Source organism: Miscanthus floridulus, chromosome 10, assembly GCF_019320115.1.
Source record: "Miscanthus floridulus cultivar M001 chromosome 10, ASM1932011v1, whole genome shotgun sequence".
Taxonomy (NCBI): domain Eukaryota; kingdom Viridiplantae; phylum Streptophyta; class Magnoliopsida; order Poales; family Poaceae; genus Miscanthus; species Miscanthus floridulus.
In genome coordinates, this window is record NC_089589.1 from 24836534 (window position 1) to 24853757 (window position 17224).

Sequence of the window (17224 nt, forward strand, 5' to 3'; positions counted from 1 at the left end):
TCAATAAAGACCGCCAGCAGGTGGCAAGCATCTCAAGAACTTATGTGAGAAATCCTTATCTTCTACCTTCTCTCCCAAGCTCTTCAAGTCATTGACAATTACTTGCAACCAATGGAACATCTCCGGTATGCTCTCACCCTCTTGCATCATGAAACTTGATAGCTTTTCTTTGAGAATGTATAGCTTGGCACTCTTCACTGCCTTAGTGCCTTTATATGACTCCTCCAATCTTGTCCACACATCATATGCTCTCTCAAGATCCTTTATTTGCTCAAACACCTTCACATCCAATGCATCATACAAAGTGCTGACAGCTATATCATAGAATTGGAGCTTCTCTTCTTCATTTGCGGTGGGATTGTTTAGGTTGATCACCACAAAATCATTCTCCACAACATCCCATATCTCCAGGTTCATTGATTTCATGTGAGCGCTCATCTTCCTCTTCCAATAGTCATAGCAAGTGCCGTCAAAGTGTGGTGGCTTCCCCATATGGTTGTTAAGCCTTAAATCAATAGTGACTATGGCTCTGATACCACTTGAAAGGTCCTAAAAGGCTAGAGGGGGTGAATAGCCTAAATAAAAATTCTACAAAGCACTAGAGCAACTTGTTAGTCAATTAAACGGCGTAAATGCGTTTTTCTATAGCTCTACTCAAAATGCAAGCCACCTACCAATTATGCTAGTTAATTACAATCTCTATGGCACACAATTGGCTATGTCACTACTTCTACACTAGTTGAGCTAGCTAGGTAACTAATTACCACTAAAGCTAATAACTAGCTAAAAAAGAGAACCACTACCTCTACACAAGAATAACTATCAATGTAAATACAAGGGGAGCGAGAAGTTAGTACACTAGGTTTCATCAATTATCCAAAACCAAACTAGAGCTTTCAACAGTCCCTTTGGGCAGTCGGACCGCTAGGAGACCGGATGGGTCCAGTGCTAGCACCACAGAGATTATCATGGCCATCATAGACAGACCATGGGACCGACCGGTTGGACCACCGCTAAAAGTTGCATTTGCTCTAGGCTTAGGCCTAGTGTTAGTGAGGTTTGCATACCTATTGCATACTTGGTGCTTGTGTGCACCATTATTGTACATTGGAGGGGACTATAGTCTTGTGAGACCTCACCAACCGCGTTTGTGGTGTGGCCACCGCCGTGTACCGGAGGGAACGAGGCCCGCGACAATTTGGCCAGAAGCTCGATAGTGAAGTTAGCGGGGAGCGGTCTAGGAGAGGCCATCTTGGATACCCACTTGTCCATGGGGAGGGCCTAGAGGCTATCCATGAAGTTACATGATCGGGAGCTTGGCCCTTGCGAGGGGATCCAACGAGGACTAGGGGGAGCTTGGTCCTTGCGGGGGGGCTCCAACAAGGACTAGGGGGAAGCGAGGAGCTTCTCGAACCTCAGTAAAAATACCAAAGTCGTCGATTGTAGTTTGCATCTCTACCACTCTTTATCTGTTGCATTTATATTATATATTTAGGTTGTGTACTTTATATTCCAGCTTAGTTTGATAGGCTAGTGATAGGATTGGAACCTAGGTTGCATAACTCTTTTGCGGTAGAGATAACAACACACCTATCAAAACCTTAGTTGCACATCTAGATAGATTATTCATTGCATAGGTTTTGACTAGGTGAAAATTAGAGGCTATAGTTTTAGAAATAGTTTTAAAGTTGCCTAATTCACTCCCATCTTAGGTGTCACGGTCCTCACCCTGGCCTGACCAAGTGCGGTGTGGCCTGAGGCGCGGGAGGCCCCGGCGAGCATTAGGCACAAGTGAAGGGTTGCGGTAGTAGTCGGGTGCACCGAGGCCTATGGTGCGACAGAGCGCGAGTGGCTGCATGCGAGGATGCGGCAAGGTGGGCAGCATTGGCATCTACAGCGAGGTGGACGCAAACGCTGCTAGCACGATTGTAGTGCAGGGGGTCGACGTCGATGACAACAACTACAGGGTGCAAGCACCTGCCTCGCCAGCCCCCTCTTCTGGCTGTAGGATGGTGGCACAATGAATTCCATTGTAGACATGGATGAGGCATCCAACCTCCCTGTCCCTCGTCGTGGTCAAGGCGAGCCACCGCACGGCATGGACAACTTCTATTGGGCGCGCACGCGACGGCCACACACTACTGCAGAAACACTTTTTAGTGGCGGCTCATAACCCTTTGTAGGGGCAGTTTAGCTAGACGCCCCTACCCAACCATCTCTACAAATCATGTATTTGTAGGGGCGGTTCCCAAGCCGCCCTGACAAATCAATTTGTAGGGGCGGCACGTGTTACCAGTCACCCCTACAAATCGATTTGTACGGGCGGCTGTAGTACCAGCCGCCCCTATAAATTGATTTGTAGGGGCGGCTATAGTACTAGCCGCCTCTATAATATCTATTTGTAGGGGCGGTTCAATCTAGAACCGCCCCTATAGTACGTTTTCTCGCAAAAAAATCAAATTTACAATTCAAATTTGACTAGAACACTGTTTGTTTCTGCATATTCCATCCAGCGTTCGCGTTGCCGAACACCCCGCGACCAACGTTCCAAACCGCGTTCACGTTGCCGAACGCCCCGCGACCAGCATTCCGAACCGCGTTCGCGTTGCCGAACGCCCCGCGACCAACGTTCTGAACCCCTTAGACTACAAGTACAAGAGTATTATATAAACTACAATTACAAGTCCAATTCACAAGAATATATACAATCCATCATAAAATATACAAATTCCATACACATTATTATCAACGTCCTAGAGCTAGCCTTTCAGTCTCACGAAGGTGTTGGTACTGAGGATTTCTACCTAAGTCAGACTCTCAGTCATGGTAGGTGCCTCTGACGTGTACAATCTGGTCCAATATGAAGTTGCAAAGGTCGTCGACGAGCTCTAAGAGTTGGTCATCCTTGTATGGGTTTCTTTTCATTCCTTTCTCTTCTTTCCACTACAAGAGAACAAGTTTTAGTTTAGTATTTCATACCATGTATGAAATTTTTATACTACGGGTGAAGATGTTCAAACTTACCCTTAAGGGGTGTCTCCTGTAGGCACCGGTGTTACTCATCATAGAATATATATAGTATCCACAATGTACACTCCTAGGCTTTTGCTTGGGGCACTGTGTGTTTTGCATATGAAAATGTTAAGTAATGCTTTTGACAGCCATGTAATGGAGTACTGAAGAAGTAAGTTACACTTACCACACATAGTGTTTTTATAGCCAGATTTTCCTTCCTTGCTGGATCATGCCTTCCGTGATGATTAGTGACATAGAACCTAAATGCCCTGTTCGAATTATTTTAGCAAATACAACTTGTTAGTATCCAAAAGTGAACATTACAAGTATGTATACAAACATATAAGCTAATGAGGAATGTCGATATGTATATGTCTTGAGAATTGATATGAAGGCTTTGTATGTCACCGGTCCCTATCTATTGAATCGAAGACCCATGCCATTCTCCTCCCGACATCGACAGCTATACAAATCCAGTGGTTGCTGCATGGATTTAATCATAGAACTAGATAAACTCTTTTGCATCGGATAAAATATATCGAACAAAGCTTTAAGTATAGAGTTGAACTTACTCAAAGTTGTATGGTAGCCATATAGTAGAGTGTTGTTGTAGAGTTTTGAAAGCCAGGGCAATGTATGCCGCAATCTTAAGGGACTCTTCCCTTAGTTTCGCCGTACGGATGTGCTCTTTCTCCCGAAGAGTCTTTGCAGCAGCTAGCTCTTTGGCATCCAGTTTCCACTGTTTAGGGTAATTAAAATTTGTTTGGGCTATAGCTTGAGGGTCTAGATACCTGGCTTTCACACTTGGCATTTGTTTGACAATGTGGACTTGCATTCTACAAATCACGGCGTGGGTTAGTTACAACAAAATTCAAAGATTACATTCATATCATATCGGGAGGACAAGGACTTACAGGCACCACGTGCGAATTAGATTCATCTCCATTTCTCCCAGGTGAAAGCATGTATGCATGTCATTGAAGTCAAAGACAATTTTCCCGGCTGGGCTTCCAAATGTACCGGTGGGGAAGCATGCTTGTATGAGATCTATGCTAGTTGGGAGAACACGCAAGTACCAATCATGGAACCTTCTCATTCCAAGTGGTAGGCACTGGATGTCCCAGTTTAGTAGGAAGGGCTTCCCTCTTTCATATGTTTTCGGACAATCCTTTGACCATTTGATGGCATCAACATTTGGATACTGCTTTGCAATTTGGTGGAGTTTGCTAGTGACGGCCTCCTCAGAACCCTGTGATGGGACTTTTTTAACTCGGTTCTCAGGCTTGAACTGGTCATGGGAATACCACTTGGACACCGACGAGACGTCTTTCATCAGAACATAAACTGGCCTTATGGTGATTGGATGCTTCTTTCGAAGTTCCCATTTAGGCATGTCCTCATCTTCTTGTGCATCACCTTCTTCAGGAGGCACTCGTTGTTCATGTATCGGTTGTGCTTATTGAGAAGACTATGGCATCCCATCATGCACTTGCTCAGTATGAGCTGGAGAAGGTTGTGGCATCTCATCAGGCCCATGCTCGCTAGGAGGCGAGGAAGAATGTGGCATCTCAGGAATGTGGTGGTCATGAGATGGTGAAAATATCTCCCTGACCTCAACAACTTGCTCCAAATTTGGGAGAGGGGGAGGAGGCGAAGAAGCAGTCAATATAATGTCCCATTTATGCCAGAGGATGAACTACCCCATAACATCTTCGAGTAACACCAGCCCCTCGGGAGTTGCGTAGTCTATCCTCCACTGCATGAACTTGGGCTTCACGGTATGCACCTTGACCCTAGTGTAGTCCGGTGGTATCTTATTATTGTGGCGTAAGCCACCGGAAGGATGTGCCACACCTGTTGCCACCTCCATCATAGTGTTATGTTGGCCGCTGAGAAACACCAAGGTGCAACTAGTTGGTTCCCGTATGCGATCAATGGGGGTTGTGGCTGCAGTAAAACCTTGGCTGCTAGGAACTTTCAGAGGGCTGCCAACTAATGCCAGTTCTCCCGGCGGCGTCATTAATATCCATGGCTCTGTAGACAGTCCTTGCTCCTCTAGCACCTTCACAACTAGAGCCTTCACTTGGAGCTCAAGATTAGTCTCCTAGTCTCTGCCATGTTTCTTGTACATGTGTCTGTCCTCTTCGAATCCTTGCTTCTAGGTCGTCCTTTTCCATAGCCCCCTGGTGCGGCCTGTGTGCTCCAGGTTTCCCAAGCCAAGGCTAAGCTCGTCCCTCTCTCTGGAAGGATTGAATGAGCCCTTCTCCTTGTCTTCAGCATATTTTAGTATCCTTGACACTGCCTCTTGGGTCTCTGGCGTATCAAACTTAAGATTACCGTCGGATGATTCTATACTCCTCGCATATATCCAATTCCTTGAGCGTATCTTCAAATTCGTCACATCGATATTCACAGCAGTTACGGCCTCTTCGTCCATCTTCCTAAACTGCTTTTCCTTGGCATAGTAGCCACCGAGGCCTAGATGATGGTGGTGTTTATTCCTCTTCGCCAGCTCGGTGTTATAGGCACCGAGCTCCAATGCCTCCGGTGAAGTCTTTTGAGCCACGAGCTCCTCCCATTGACTAGGAGTTATTTTGCCAAACTCGTTGAAGGGAGTTAACCCCTTTTGGATATACTTCGTGTTGAGCTCCAACCTCCAACGTCGGAATGACTCTCCCATCATCCTGAAAGCATTTTTTTACCAGTTCTTGCTTACCCTCCGGAAATCTAAAATTGAGCTTCAGCTGCCTATCCCTTAGTTCATTCTTTTTGTTCTCTGGTACCTCTTTCCAGTTAGGGATAGCTGGGTTTAATTTATCTCTTATTAGGGCCCCGATCGCATTATGGAATCATCCTCTTAATTCCTTTGGCTCAAGGATCTCTCCTGCTGGCCCGACCTCTATTATCACATAGCATGCCTTATCTGGATATAGATTTTCTTTTCTATCCTCGCGTTTCTGCTTAGGCTTGGTAGTCGTGGTTGTGTCTTGGGGTTGTGGAGCAGAGGCATCATGATCTGTCTCTGTGGCTGTTGCCTCTGCTCTCCTTTCCTCTACTCCATCTTGTCCAGTGAGATATCATAGACGTCGACGTCGTCTTTTCTGAGTTTCAGGAGGGACCTATATATATGACAGGTCAAAGTATTAGCAGAGGTAACACAGCCAAAGCTTTAGCAAAATTTACAAGCTAAGGCTTTTTCCCTACCTCCTCGTTCGGGTCAAAATCCTTGTCCAAATCTTCCTCCGTTGATCTCCTTCTGGCTTTACGTGGGAAAGGGTCCTTGGGACTTACATATCCCTCTTCTGAGTCATCATCCTCTTCTTCTTTGCCTTCAGTAGCCTCTCCTGCTCTTCCTTCTGCTCCCTCTTCCTCCTCGTCACACTGCTCCTAAGTAAGCATCACTTCTAGATCCTTTTCTAACTCATTATCGAACTGCTCCTGAGTAAGCTAGTCCTCTAGTGCTTGCTCCTCATAGGTTGGCTGTTCATCATGCTTGGGGCACCGGCTGCAATGTCTAGTGTCCACGACATTATTTCGCGCTTTGTTCTAATAGATGTAAGAAAGTGTGCTTTAGGTACGCGAGAAGGTATAAGAAATAAAAAAGGTCTATTAACTAAAGTAGTCCTATAAAACAATAATAAATCAAAAAAACGAGTAGTAGTAGTAGTAGAGGCCTCAGAAACACGTCAATCATCATTTGATCATGAACTTGAAGCATCAAGGAAGCATAACAGAGAAGAAAGGAGAAGGTAATGTAGGGGCGGCTGCTAATGATGCCAAGTTCCTCACAAGTTCTTGATCATCAGCTCATATTCCATATAATGTATGGACTTGGACAATTTCATCATCGGCAAAACAAAGGAGAGAAGAGGAGAGGGGAGATTTGGCAAAAAAAAGCAACAACTGCTTAACAAACATAGAGAGGAAAAGGTGTAAAAAAACAGCTGCTGCTTCCCAAACATAGAGGATAGGAAAAATAGCCAAAAAATAGTTGACTACTGCCACATGGTTGGAAGACCCCCGCAGATCAAAATCTGGTAACTTAGATGTGGTAAATAATGGATTAGAGTAGAGGAAAAATAGCCAAAAACAGTTGACTGCTGCCACATGGTTTGAATAACCAAGTCCAATTAAAAGAGCTCTCCTTCAGCATAATTTCAGATAAAATAAAGTATCTTCCCAGCGGACCAAACCTTCTACAATCAAAATCAACTTTATGAAGTAGTTAACATCTGCTATAGACATTTCTCACAACCAAACTATCAAATTTTATTTAAAATAGTGCAAAATTTCTCTTTTGGCAAGAAAAAATTATTCAGATGCTTAGTCCGGTTATATAGTGACCACTAGACTGTAAAAACTTTCATTTTGTTAATATCTATGTTGAAATGTATGTTATCTAGCTAGTAGAAATAAAAGATGTTATGAGATGATGTTAAATCCATTTGATATATTGATATAAACATGGATGCTTATCAAGACACAACCAAAAGATAATAATTTGTTATCTGGCATTCTATCTCCAAAATGCATTAGAATCAATAACTTGCTAAAGCAAGATGCCGATATTCTATATTACCGCCGACTTGCAACTCAAGATATTCAAGGTGAAAGCCAATATTATTTTATCTGATTCCAAAGTTTGCCAGTTCAAATGCTTGTGAAAGGATAACACTTGAGTCATCTAATGATAGAGATTGTCACAATCGAAACCCAGCATACTAATCAAGGTTCATAGAGCATAAATCTTGCAGTTGTTCGTTCCATTGCATAAATGCATAGAAAAATCATCTCCAGCTTGATGCAGCTCATCTCTAAGCATAATCAATTCATCTTGTCATGCTAGCTGTTCAGTGAATGGGATGCAAAGGTGGTAGCCACCTAATTGTCTCCAATTGGCACATAAACTAGATTTGATAGTACACATAGAAGCACACACATGACACATGCATCAATCATCAGAAAAACAGGATCCTACAAAAACTAAGTCACCAGTCTTAGTCGATCTATATCTATAGGACTCGAGAAAAGCAACAATCACAAGGGCATTTCTGCTTGCACTAGAACCAAATACCACACCGAATTTGCTTTTAAGTAAATGAATAAACTGTCACAGAGCCAACAAGGTTGATTAACACAAAAGCCTAATTAACTCATGGCGTCGGGAGAGGTCCGGGGGTGTGGAGAGGGGGCACGGGCGTCAGGACAGGTCCGGGAGGCGGCGTCGGCGGGGCGCCGGGGAAAAAGTGGGTAGCCTGACGGCGTCGGAGGAAAAAGAGAGCGCCCAACACGTTTTCACCCATGCGCCCTTGTATTTATACTTAGGACAATTTCTAGGGGTGGTTCCTGATCCAGCCGCCCCTATAAATGCATTTGTAGGGGCGGTTCCTGATCCAGCCGCCCCTACAAATACATTTATAGGGGCGGTTCCTAATCCAACCGCCCCTATAAATATTTTCTATTTTTTAAATTATTAATTCTGTATTTTTTATATCACAAAAACACAAAGTAATATAAAAACAATTGTATATATGCACAAATATAATATTTTGTATTATTCTATATATGCATAAATATATATAAAAACAATTATAGTCAAAACAATATAGAAAACAAAAAAAACAAAAATTAAAAATTTGAATTTTAAAACTTCGACTACAATTTTATGACATTAAATGAAATAAAATAAAAATGTTGTAAACATAAAAGTTGTAGAACTCATCAATATGTACAACTTTTATTTTGATCATATTTTTATTTGACCAAATTTGAACATTTAAAATTTTGAATTTCAATAAATGGCAACTTCAAACAAGATTTTGAAACCTTAAATGATTTCAACAATAAAAGTCGTAAAAATAAAAGTTGTTGAACTCATCACTAACTACAACTTTTATTTTGATCACTTCTTCATGTGACAAAGTATTAGTAAATATTGTTCACAAATTCACATATGACGCATAGTTTCATGAACTATACAAGAAACATGTTGATTTGTGAACAATGTTTACTATCACTTTGTCAGATGCAGAAATGATCAAAATAAAAGTTGTAGATCTTGATGAGTTATACAACTTTGGTATTCATCACTTTTTTAGCTGAAATTATTTAATGGTTGAAAATCTCGTTCGAACTTGTCATTTTTTTAAATTTGAAAATTTAAAGTGCTCAAACTTTGTCAAATGAAAAGAATGACCAAATCAACACACTAACTTGAAAGGGCATGATTTTAGAAAATATTAGGGAAAAAATCATCACATTTGGAGTTAGTATGAGGGAGAAAGACTAGTTACAAAGTTTACCCAGAGATTAAAAAGAAAAATCACAACTGTTCATGATGATCAATGATGAACATGTGTGATTTCTCTTTTTAATCTATGGCTGAAACTTATAACTAGTTTTTCTTCCTCATACTAACTCCAAATGTTATGTTTTTTCCCTAAAATTTTCTAAAATCATGCTCTATCATTTTAGTCTAGTCATCTATCTTTGTCATTAATTTTGAACAATTCAAATTTTGAATTTCAGAAAATGACAGCTTCAAACCTAATTTTCAAACACTAAATGATTTCAGCTGTAAAGGTGATGAATATAAAAGTTGTATAACTCGTCAAGATCTCCTACTTTTATTTTGGTCATTTCTTCATTTCATAAAGTGTTAAGTGATTTCATTAAGTTTTAGTAGTAATAGAGTGGATGTTCAAATAGATTCATCTGGATGTTGCAAAGGGTAGTCTCACACACATGCATAAATATAGTCTCACACACATACAAAAATATGTAGTCTTACACACATACATAAATATATAGTCTCACGCGCATGCATAAATGAAGTCTTACAAACACACACTTACACAAACACCCCACGTTCAACAACTAGCTAGCCCGCTGTAATGACTTTTCCCTTGACACCTTTTCATTCCCATGGCAATATGTCTTTGGGTAGGTTCTTTTCCACAACACTGATCTTCTTAGGAAAGTCCGTGAATAGCGGCATCTCATCGTAGTTATTGCAAGCTTCAACATTGTCCATGCCATCAACTCCAATAATGTGTTGTTTCCCGGAGACAACCACGTGCTCTGTCTTCTTCTTCGGGGGGAGGTTACTTTGTGGGGTAGACATATAGAAAACTTATGCGACACGTGAAGCGAGCACCCAAGGGTCATCTTGGTAGCCTAGATTCTCGAGGTCCAGGACTCTCAATCCGATCTCGTTCAGTTGGTGTTGTTTGATCCAGCGGCATTGAAACAGGGCCATCGTTATATCCCTTCCATAGTCAAGTTCCCAGATCTCTTCAATGATGCCAAAGTATTGGATCTTTCACCCCAATCCATCGAGAGCCTCTATTCGAATGCCGCTATTTTGGTTCACATATGTACTATCCTTTGCGTGGGTATAGTACGTATACCCATTAATGTCATAAGCATTCCAAGATGTCACTTGTCTCGATGGCCCCTCCGCCAACCTACTGATGGTAATAGAGTCTATGGTTTCTCCAGGCGGTATGTTTTGGTCCTTCAACCATGTAGTTAGTCGTTGCTTGTGTTGTTTAATGACCCAATCATCCAAACGGCCATTTCTCTCCTCCATAATGATAGCCAAGTGTTCATCAATGTATGGTTGCATCAGTTGTGTACTCTGCAAGACACTGTAATGCGCCCAACTCACCTCTTTATAATCATGGTCGATGAACACTTTTCTACCACTGGTGCCCTTCCCAGCCAGCCTACCCTTGTGATGAGAATCGGGTTTACCAATCCCTTTCTGTACTTTTAGGTACTCTTGACAGCACTCGATGACTTCTTTAGTACTGTAATCCTCTATCATGGAGCCCTCTAGGTATGCTCGATTATGCACGTATCAACTTAGAACCGACATGAACCGCTCATAGGACCACATTTCATGCAAGTAGCAAGGGCCCAGCGCATGTATCTGATGAACCATGTGAATCATGAGATGTGGCATTATATCAAAAAAAGGAGGTAAACACATCTCTAGTTGGTTTTGTGTCTCCACCACAAATTCATGTAGGTCACTCAGCTCTTGCTTGCCAATCGTCTTCTATGAGATCTTTGAAAAGAAGTAGCACATGTGGGTGATGGCCATTTTCAAAAACTCTAGCTTTATAGCCCTGATTGCAATAGGTAGAAACACTGTCAGCATCACATGACAATCGTGAGCCTTGCAGTGTGTTATTGACAAGTCCTTCATCGACACTAGCTTCTTCACAGTCGCTGAAAACCCAGTTGGAACTTTGACCCTCCTCCAAAAAGTGCATATAGCTCTCTTCTCGTCTGGTGTTAGATTGAAGCACGCCACGGGCAGAGTGTATTTTCCATTAGCCTCAGGTACCGGGTGAAGCTGTGGCATCACGTTTAGCTGCACCATGTCTTTTCGTGATTTCAGACCATCCTTTGACTTGCTTGTGTCCATCAAGGTAGCAATGAGACTCTCAAAGACATTCTTCTGCACGTGCATAGCATCAGTGGCATGGGGGACCTCCAAGTCTGGCCAATAAGGCAGATACTGAAAGAAGATCGATTGTTTCTTGAAAGGTACGCCTTCGATAGGGGGTGTGCTTCTATCTCTGTTCGTCCCATCTAGATTCTTTTTTCCATAGACGATGCGTATGTTTTTCACCATTCTGTACACATGTTCTCCGTTATGACGTCTCTCCAGAGGGGGTTCAATCTCTAGGGTGTTGTCATAAAATCTAAAGAATAATTTGGTGCGGTACTTGTGACTTGTCTTTAAGAAGCGTCGATTCCTTAGGTAAACTATCTTCTTGGATGCATCCAGGTACACCCATGTAGTACCATCCAAGCAAACCAAGCATCCTATCTTTCCTTTGATATGTCCAGACAAAGCAAACAGCGTGGGGTAATCATTGGTAGTAACAAATATTATTGCTCTACATATGAAGTCCTCCTTTCAGAATGCATCATACATCGGCTCCCCATTCCTCCATAGCCTCTCCATTTCTTGCATCAAAGGCTCGAGGAACACGTCTATATCAATGCCTGGTTGTTTAAGGCCAAAAATAAGAATAGTGAGGAGAAGGTACTTTCTCTTCTGACACAACCACGTTGGGATGTTGTACATGGTCAAGATCACTGGCCAAGTGCTGTGGTCGCTCATCCTCTCATTGAAGGGATTTATTCCATCGGTGCTCAAGCCAAACCGTACATTCCTTGGGTCATTACTGAATTCTTTATGCTTCTCATCGAACCTTTGCCACTGACTACAATCAGTTGGTTGTGCAATCTTATCATCATCCACATTGCGCTCATCATCCCACCATGTCATGAGTGCTGCTTCTTTAGGGTTTAGGAAGATACGTCTCAAGCGGTCGGTCACTGGCAGGTATCACATTACCAAGGCAGGAATTCTTCTCTGCTTTGCATCGTTGCCTAATGGAGTATCCTCTAGGGGCTGAGATTCTTGTACCACCTTTTTTGTACCCTTCCTATTCCTCTTTTTCCCCATGGCGGCTTCGTCCCCACCGTAAAGGTCATTGTTCTTGTACCGGCTGGCTCCACACCGGGGACATTTATCCAGTGACTTGAACGTTTCACCACGAAAAAGTATACAGTGGTTGGGGCATGCATGGATTTTTTCAACCCCCATTGTCAATGGACTTATGACCTTCTTCGCTTGGTATGTGTTGGCGGGTACTGAGTTTGGTTGTGGCAACACCCATGACAGGAGATGCAATAGATCATTGAAACTATAGTCTAACCAGCCGTACTTAGCCTTCAGGATGAGTAGCTCAAGCACAAAATGTAGCAATGTCCAATGTGTCGGACAACCCTTTTCAACACCATACACAGTCTCATTCGATGCTTTTGTCACCCTTTCCAAATTTTCTAGACTTTTCGGGCTATTTAGTAAAATCTCTGGTCCAAGGGCTCGAATCATGTCCTCCAAATCATCTTCATCCCCGACACGTGCTCCACCATCATTATTGGCACCACCTTCATCGTTACCATCCCAACCACCAGCATCACCACCTTGTTCATTGCCAAACTCGAAATCCATCCGTGCATCAAGCTCTGCTGAATATTGGGACAGGGATTCTATGGTTTTGTCGTCATATTCCTCCTCATCCTCATCGTTAGCAATAACCTTTTCACCATGATGAATCCACACTGTGTAGTCCTCAACAAATCCTCGCATAATCAAATGTGATCTAATTATAGTCATATCTGTCCATGCCATACGGTTCTTGCAATCTTTACAGGGACAAATAATTGTATCCTTATTCTCTGTCAATGTCGTTGCATGCTTCTTTGCGGCTTCAATAAATTTATCCATCTCTTCATGGAAACCTGCCTTGAACCTTAACGAACTATACATCCAAAAGTTCATGTACTCCATCTTTTACAACAACAACAAAACAAACATTAAAGGACTACTTATTCAGATATATATAAAAATGAATCAAATTAATAATTACTTGAGAATATTTAAATATACTTCAGATATATATGAATATAAATCTAGTATAATTACATGAAGCAAACAAACACACCATGGTAGAGGAAAATTAATTAATGGCCCATTTATCCATAAATAATTAAAATACATAACTGTTGATTACAATAAACAATTTCAAAGACAACAATTAGCAACAATTATATTTTACCCAATATCTTTCATCCAAACCCTAGTCCAATTTCATCAAACATAAATTTACAGACTCAAAATTAATAAAAAAAAACCAAACCCTAGATCTAGATCCACATGCACATAAAACATCCATAAAACTAACTAATCGTTCACTAAATTCAAGAAACATGGACCAAATAAGGGTATGATCTTGTTCCCCTCCCTAATTTACCCTAGTACATTCAAAACTTGGGTCTAATTTGCTTCATAAGTAGCTCAAGCATCATAGAAGAGAGAGAAAAACAAAACACTAATTACTCACTAACCAACTATTAAAACTTCAAAAATAAGTGTGGAATAGCATTTTCTTACCTTCTACAACCTCTCCACCAAAGGATTTGAGACCAAAACCTTCCCCCTTAGTAGAGCAATTTTTGGGAGGTGCCTAAGGCATCCCCATCTTTCTTTCACGGGTTGGAGTGAGTGACTCAAGGAGAAAGAAGGTGCTGCAGTTTGCTTTATCTATGGGTCATTTGTAGGGGCGGCTGGTGAGTGAGCCGCCCCTACAAATTGGAGATATTTATACGATGGCATTTGTAGGGGCAGCTCAATCACCAACCGCTCCTACAAATATCAACGCTGGAGGCGGCTGTTGAGTGAGCCGCCCCTACAAATCAGACCCATTTGTAGGGGCGCTCGTATCACCAGCCGCCTCTGCTGTTCCATTTGTAGGGGCGGCTGTGTCTAGTCTCCTGAGCACGCCACTGTAGGGGTGGCTCCATCACCATCCGCCCCTACAAAAATTTTGTCCCATTGCTACAAGCTGTTTTTCACATAGTGACATGGCCAGGAGGTGTAGTCATGCTGCCTCATCGATGATAGCCCCACCAAAACCACAGGGGAAGAAACAACCCCTCTCCCCATCGCTCAAATCGCTGGTTTCTTGGTTCGTTGGAGTATGCACCGACTCAATTTCACATATGAGAAACGATGTCTTCGTTTTTCTTCTCTCCCCTTGTTAATATGATTACCACATCAGACCTTGTGCTTAGGTGGCACTGTATCCCTCCATTATTCTAAACCATAAGAAGTTTCGATTTTTTTAGGTATATTGTTTTTACTATATATGTATCTAAGTGTGTAACAAAATCTACGTATATAGAAATTTTGAAACACCTTAAAATTTGGAATAGAGGTAGTATATTAACATGCAAACGCATGTTGCTTGATTCCCACTCCGATCCCTTCCTAAATAAACAAGGCTAATGAGTGACCAGCCACGTGGGGAGAGAATGCATGACCCCCTTCGGCTGTGTGACGATAAGGGCATATATATCCCACAGATAGGGGGCTACCTGTAAGTTCTTGAAATCTTACACTTAGATAACTAAACAAACAGCTCGTACAATGGATTGTCTGTTTGCTTGTCTACAAGTTGCTTAATGCTTGCATGCCATAATCACTCATGAATATAATTCACGTATATCATTGTGTTGCTAGTTGATACAAAATAGGTCAAGCATAAACAAGATGGACATGATTGCAATGTTTTTAGAACCATCACTACAAGTGCATATAATAGTTTTTCATAAATCAAATATAACATACTCTGTTTATAGCTAACTAAATTTTAGACACTAAACTTTAGACGAGGAGACTGTTTGGATCATGGGCTATAGTTTAGATCTAATAATTTAATAAAAAGGCTTATGTGCCCTTGGGTTCCAGTGCCTATGGAGGGATGAGGGAGGAGATAAAGAAATAGGGGTAAAATTGTCTTTTCGTTAGAGAAAACATAATTTTAAACCACTTTAGCACAATTGTGTGGTCTAACTAATGGTCTTTTTGGGTTGGCCAAACTTTAGACCATCTGTTTAGAGTCTTAAGAGCTAAAGTTTAGGCCTTGTTTGATACCTTGTGATTATAATAATCAGATTATATAATCAAATTTTGATCCAAACATAATTTGATTATGTGATGGATTATTATAATCAAGACCTCTGATTATCATAATCCCATAACTCAGGTGAGACCAGGTTATAGCGGATTATTGGTGCCAGAAGTCCAACTTACCCCCAACCGATTGTCCAACTTGCCAAACTAAAGGATAAGATAGGAATGTCTCACACTAGCCAACCATAATTAATCACCATAACCCATGGACCCAAACACACTAACTACTATAATCTATATAATCCTAATTACAATAATTGGCTTATAACCAAGCAAATGCCGAGGTGGAGGAGAGGAGGAGAGAGAGGAGAGCTTGGCTCTCATGCAAGTAACAAGCTGGGCACAGAAGCATATACGGTAGTAGGTCCATACATTAAGTGAATGTGAGGAGGATTAGAAAAGAGAAGAAGAGATATGGATAAAAATAACAGTAAAAAAGTTTCCTATAGACAAATAACAAACTACTATTGTATAGCTTGCCTTTTACAACTATTGTGAAGGAGAGAGAAATCAGGAAAGAGAGAGCACTAGTCGCAAGTTTTGGGTGCCGGCTGCTTGCACGGTTCCCACCGTTCGCATGCAAGCGCGAGAGGCCTCCGCCCAGCCATGTGTCCGGTGGGCTCTCTTTCTCTCAGATTGATTGGATCTAATATATTAAAAACAATACTTTAAATTCTAGAACAGATACGCTACTGTATACTCTATTAGTCTCTAAATGATATTGCTTGGCTATAAGCCAAGCTTACTGGCCTTGCTTTAATAGCTAAATATTTGGCTTTATTATTGGACTGTGGAACCCAAACAGATCTAAATCATGGGAAGGCTTGATAGTACCACTTTACCGAACTTCGCGTTGCACTCATTAAATACTAGCATATGTGTCCACACCCAAACCAGACTTCCAACATTTTTTAGCGTGTTTAGTTGTCCAAATATTTGGCTCTATTATTGGACTGTAGCACTTTCGTTTTTATTTGGCAAATAGTGTTCAATCGTGGATTAATTAGGCTCAAAACGTTCGTCTCGCAATTTCCAACCAAACTGTGTAATTAGTTTTTTTTCGTCTACATTTAATGCTCCATGCATGTATCGCAAGATTCGATGTGATGGATACTGTAGCACTTTTTTGGATTTTGGGGTGGGCCTGTTTATCAAAAAAAAAACTAGGAAGCGTCGTGGTCAAGTCAACAAAGCGCAGTCGTCGCAGCATGGGTCTTCGTCCCTTCTGTAACCACTCTTTAAATTACTGTTATTCTTACACTAATTTGTAAGAGCCCAAGGAACATTATTATTGAACGACCCTTCACATGGTCATTATAATGCTTAAAATTAGGTTTTGTCTCCGTAGCGGCCGTGTATATATGCTTGGGCAGTCCATAGGCCTAGCTATCGCAAGGAAAAGTTAGGTACCGTTTAGTTCTACTTCATTTTGCAAAAAATTTCAAGATTTTTTGTCTCATCGAATCTTTGGACGCATGCATGAAGCATTAAATATAAATAAAAAATAAAATTAATTACACAGTTTAGACGAAATTCACGAGACGAATCTTTTTAAGCCTAATTAGATTATGATTGGACACTCATTGTCAAATAACAACGAAAGTGCTACAGTACCATTTTCTAAAAATTTCCCCCACCTAAACAAGG

At 41.4% G+C, this 17224-nt stretch overlaps 1 protein-coding gene across 1 annotated transcript; it reads right to left on the reverse strand.

Moving 5' to 3' along the window:
* LOC136488244 (uncharacterized) lies at positions 1-492 on the reverse strand. Its single transcript, XM_066485245.1, has one exon. The coding sequence runs from the start codon at positions 490-492 to the stop codon at positions 1-3; it is 492 nt and encodes a 163-aa protein (XP_066341342.1).
* Between the last annotated feature and the right edge of the window lie 16732 nt (positions 493-17224).

Bases quoted from the DNA above. Each gene is read 5' to 3' on its own strand.
- LOC136488244 (XM_066485245.1), bottom strand. From the start codon at position 492: ATGGGGAAGCCACCACACTTTGACGGCACTTGCTATGACTATTGGAAG.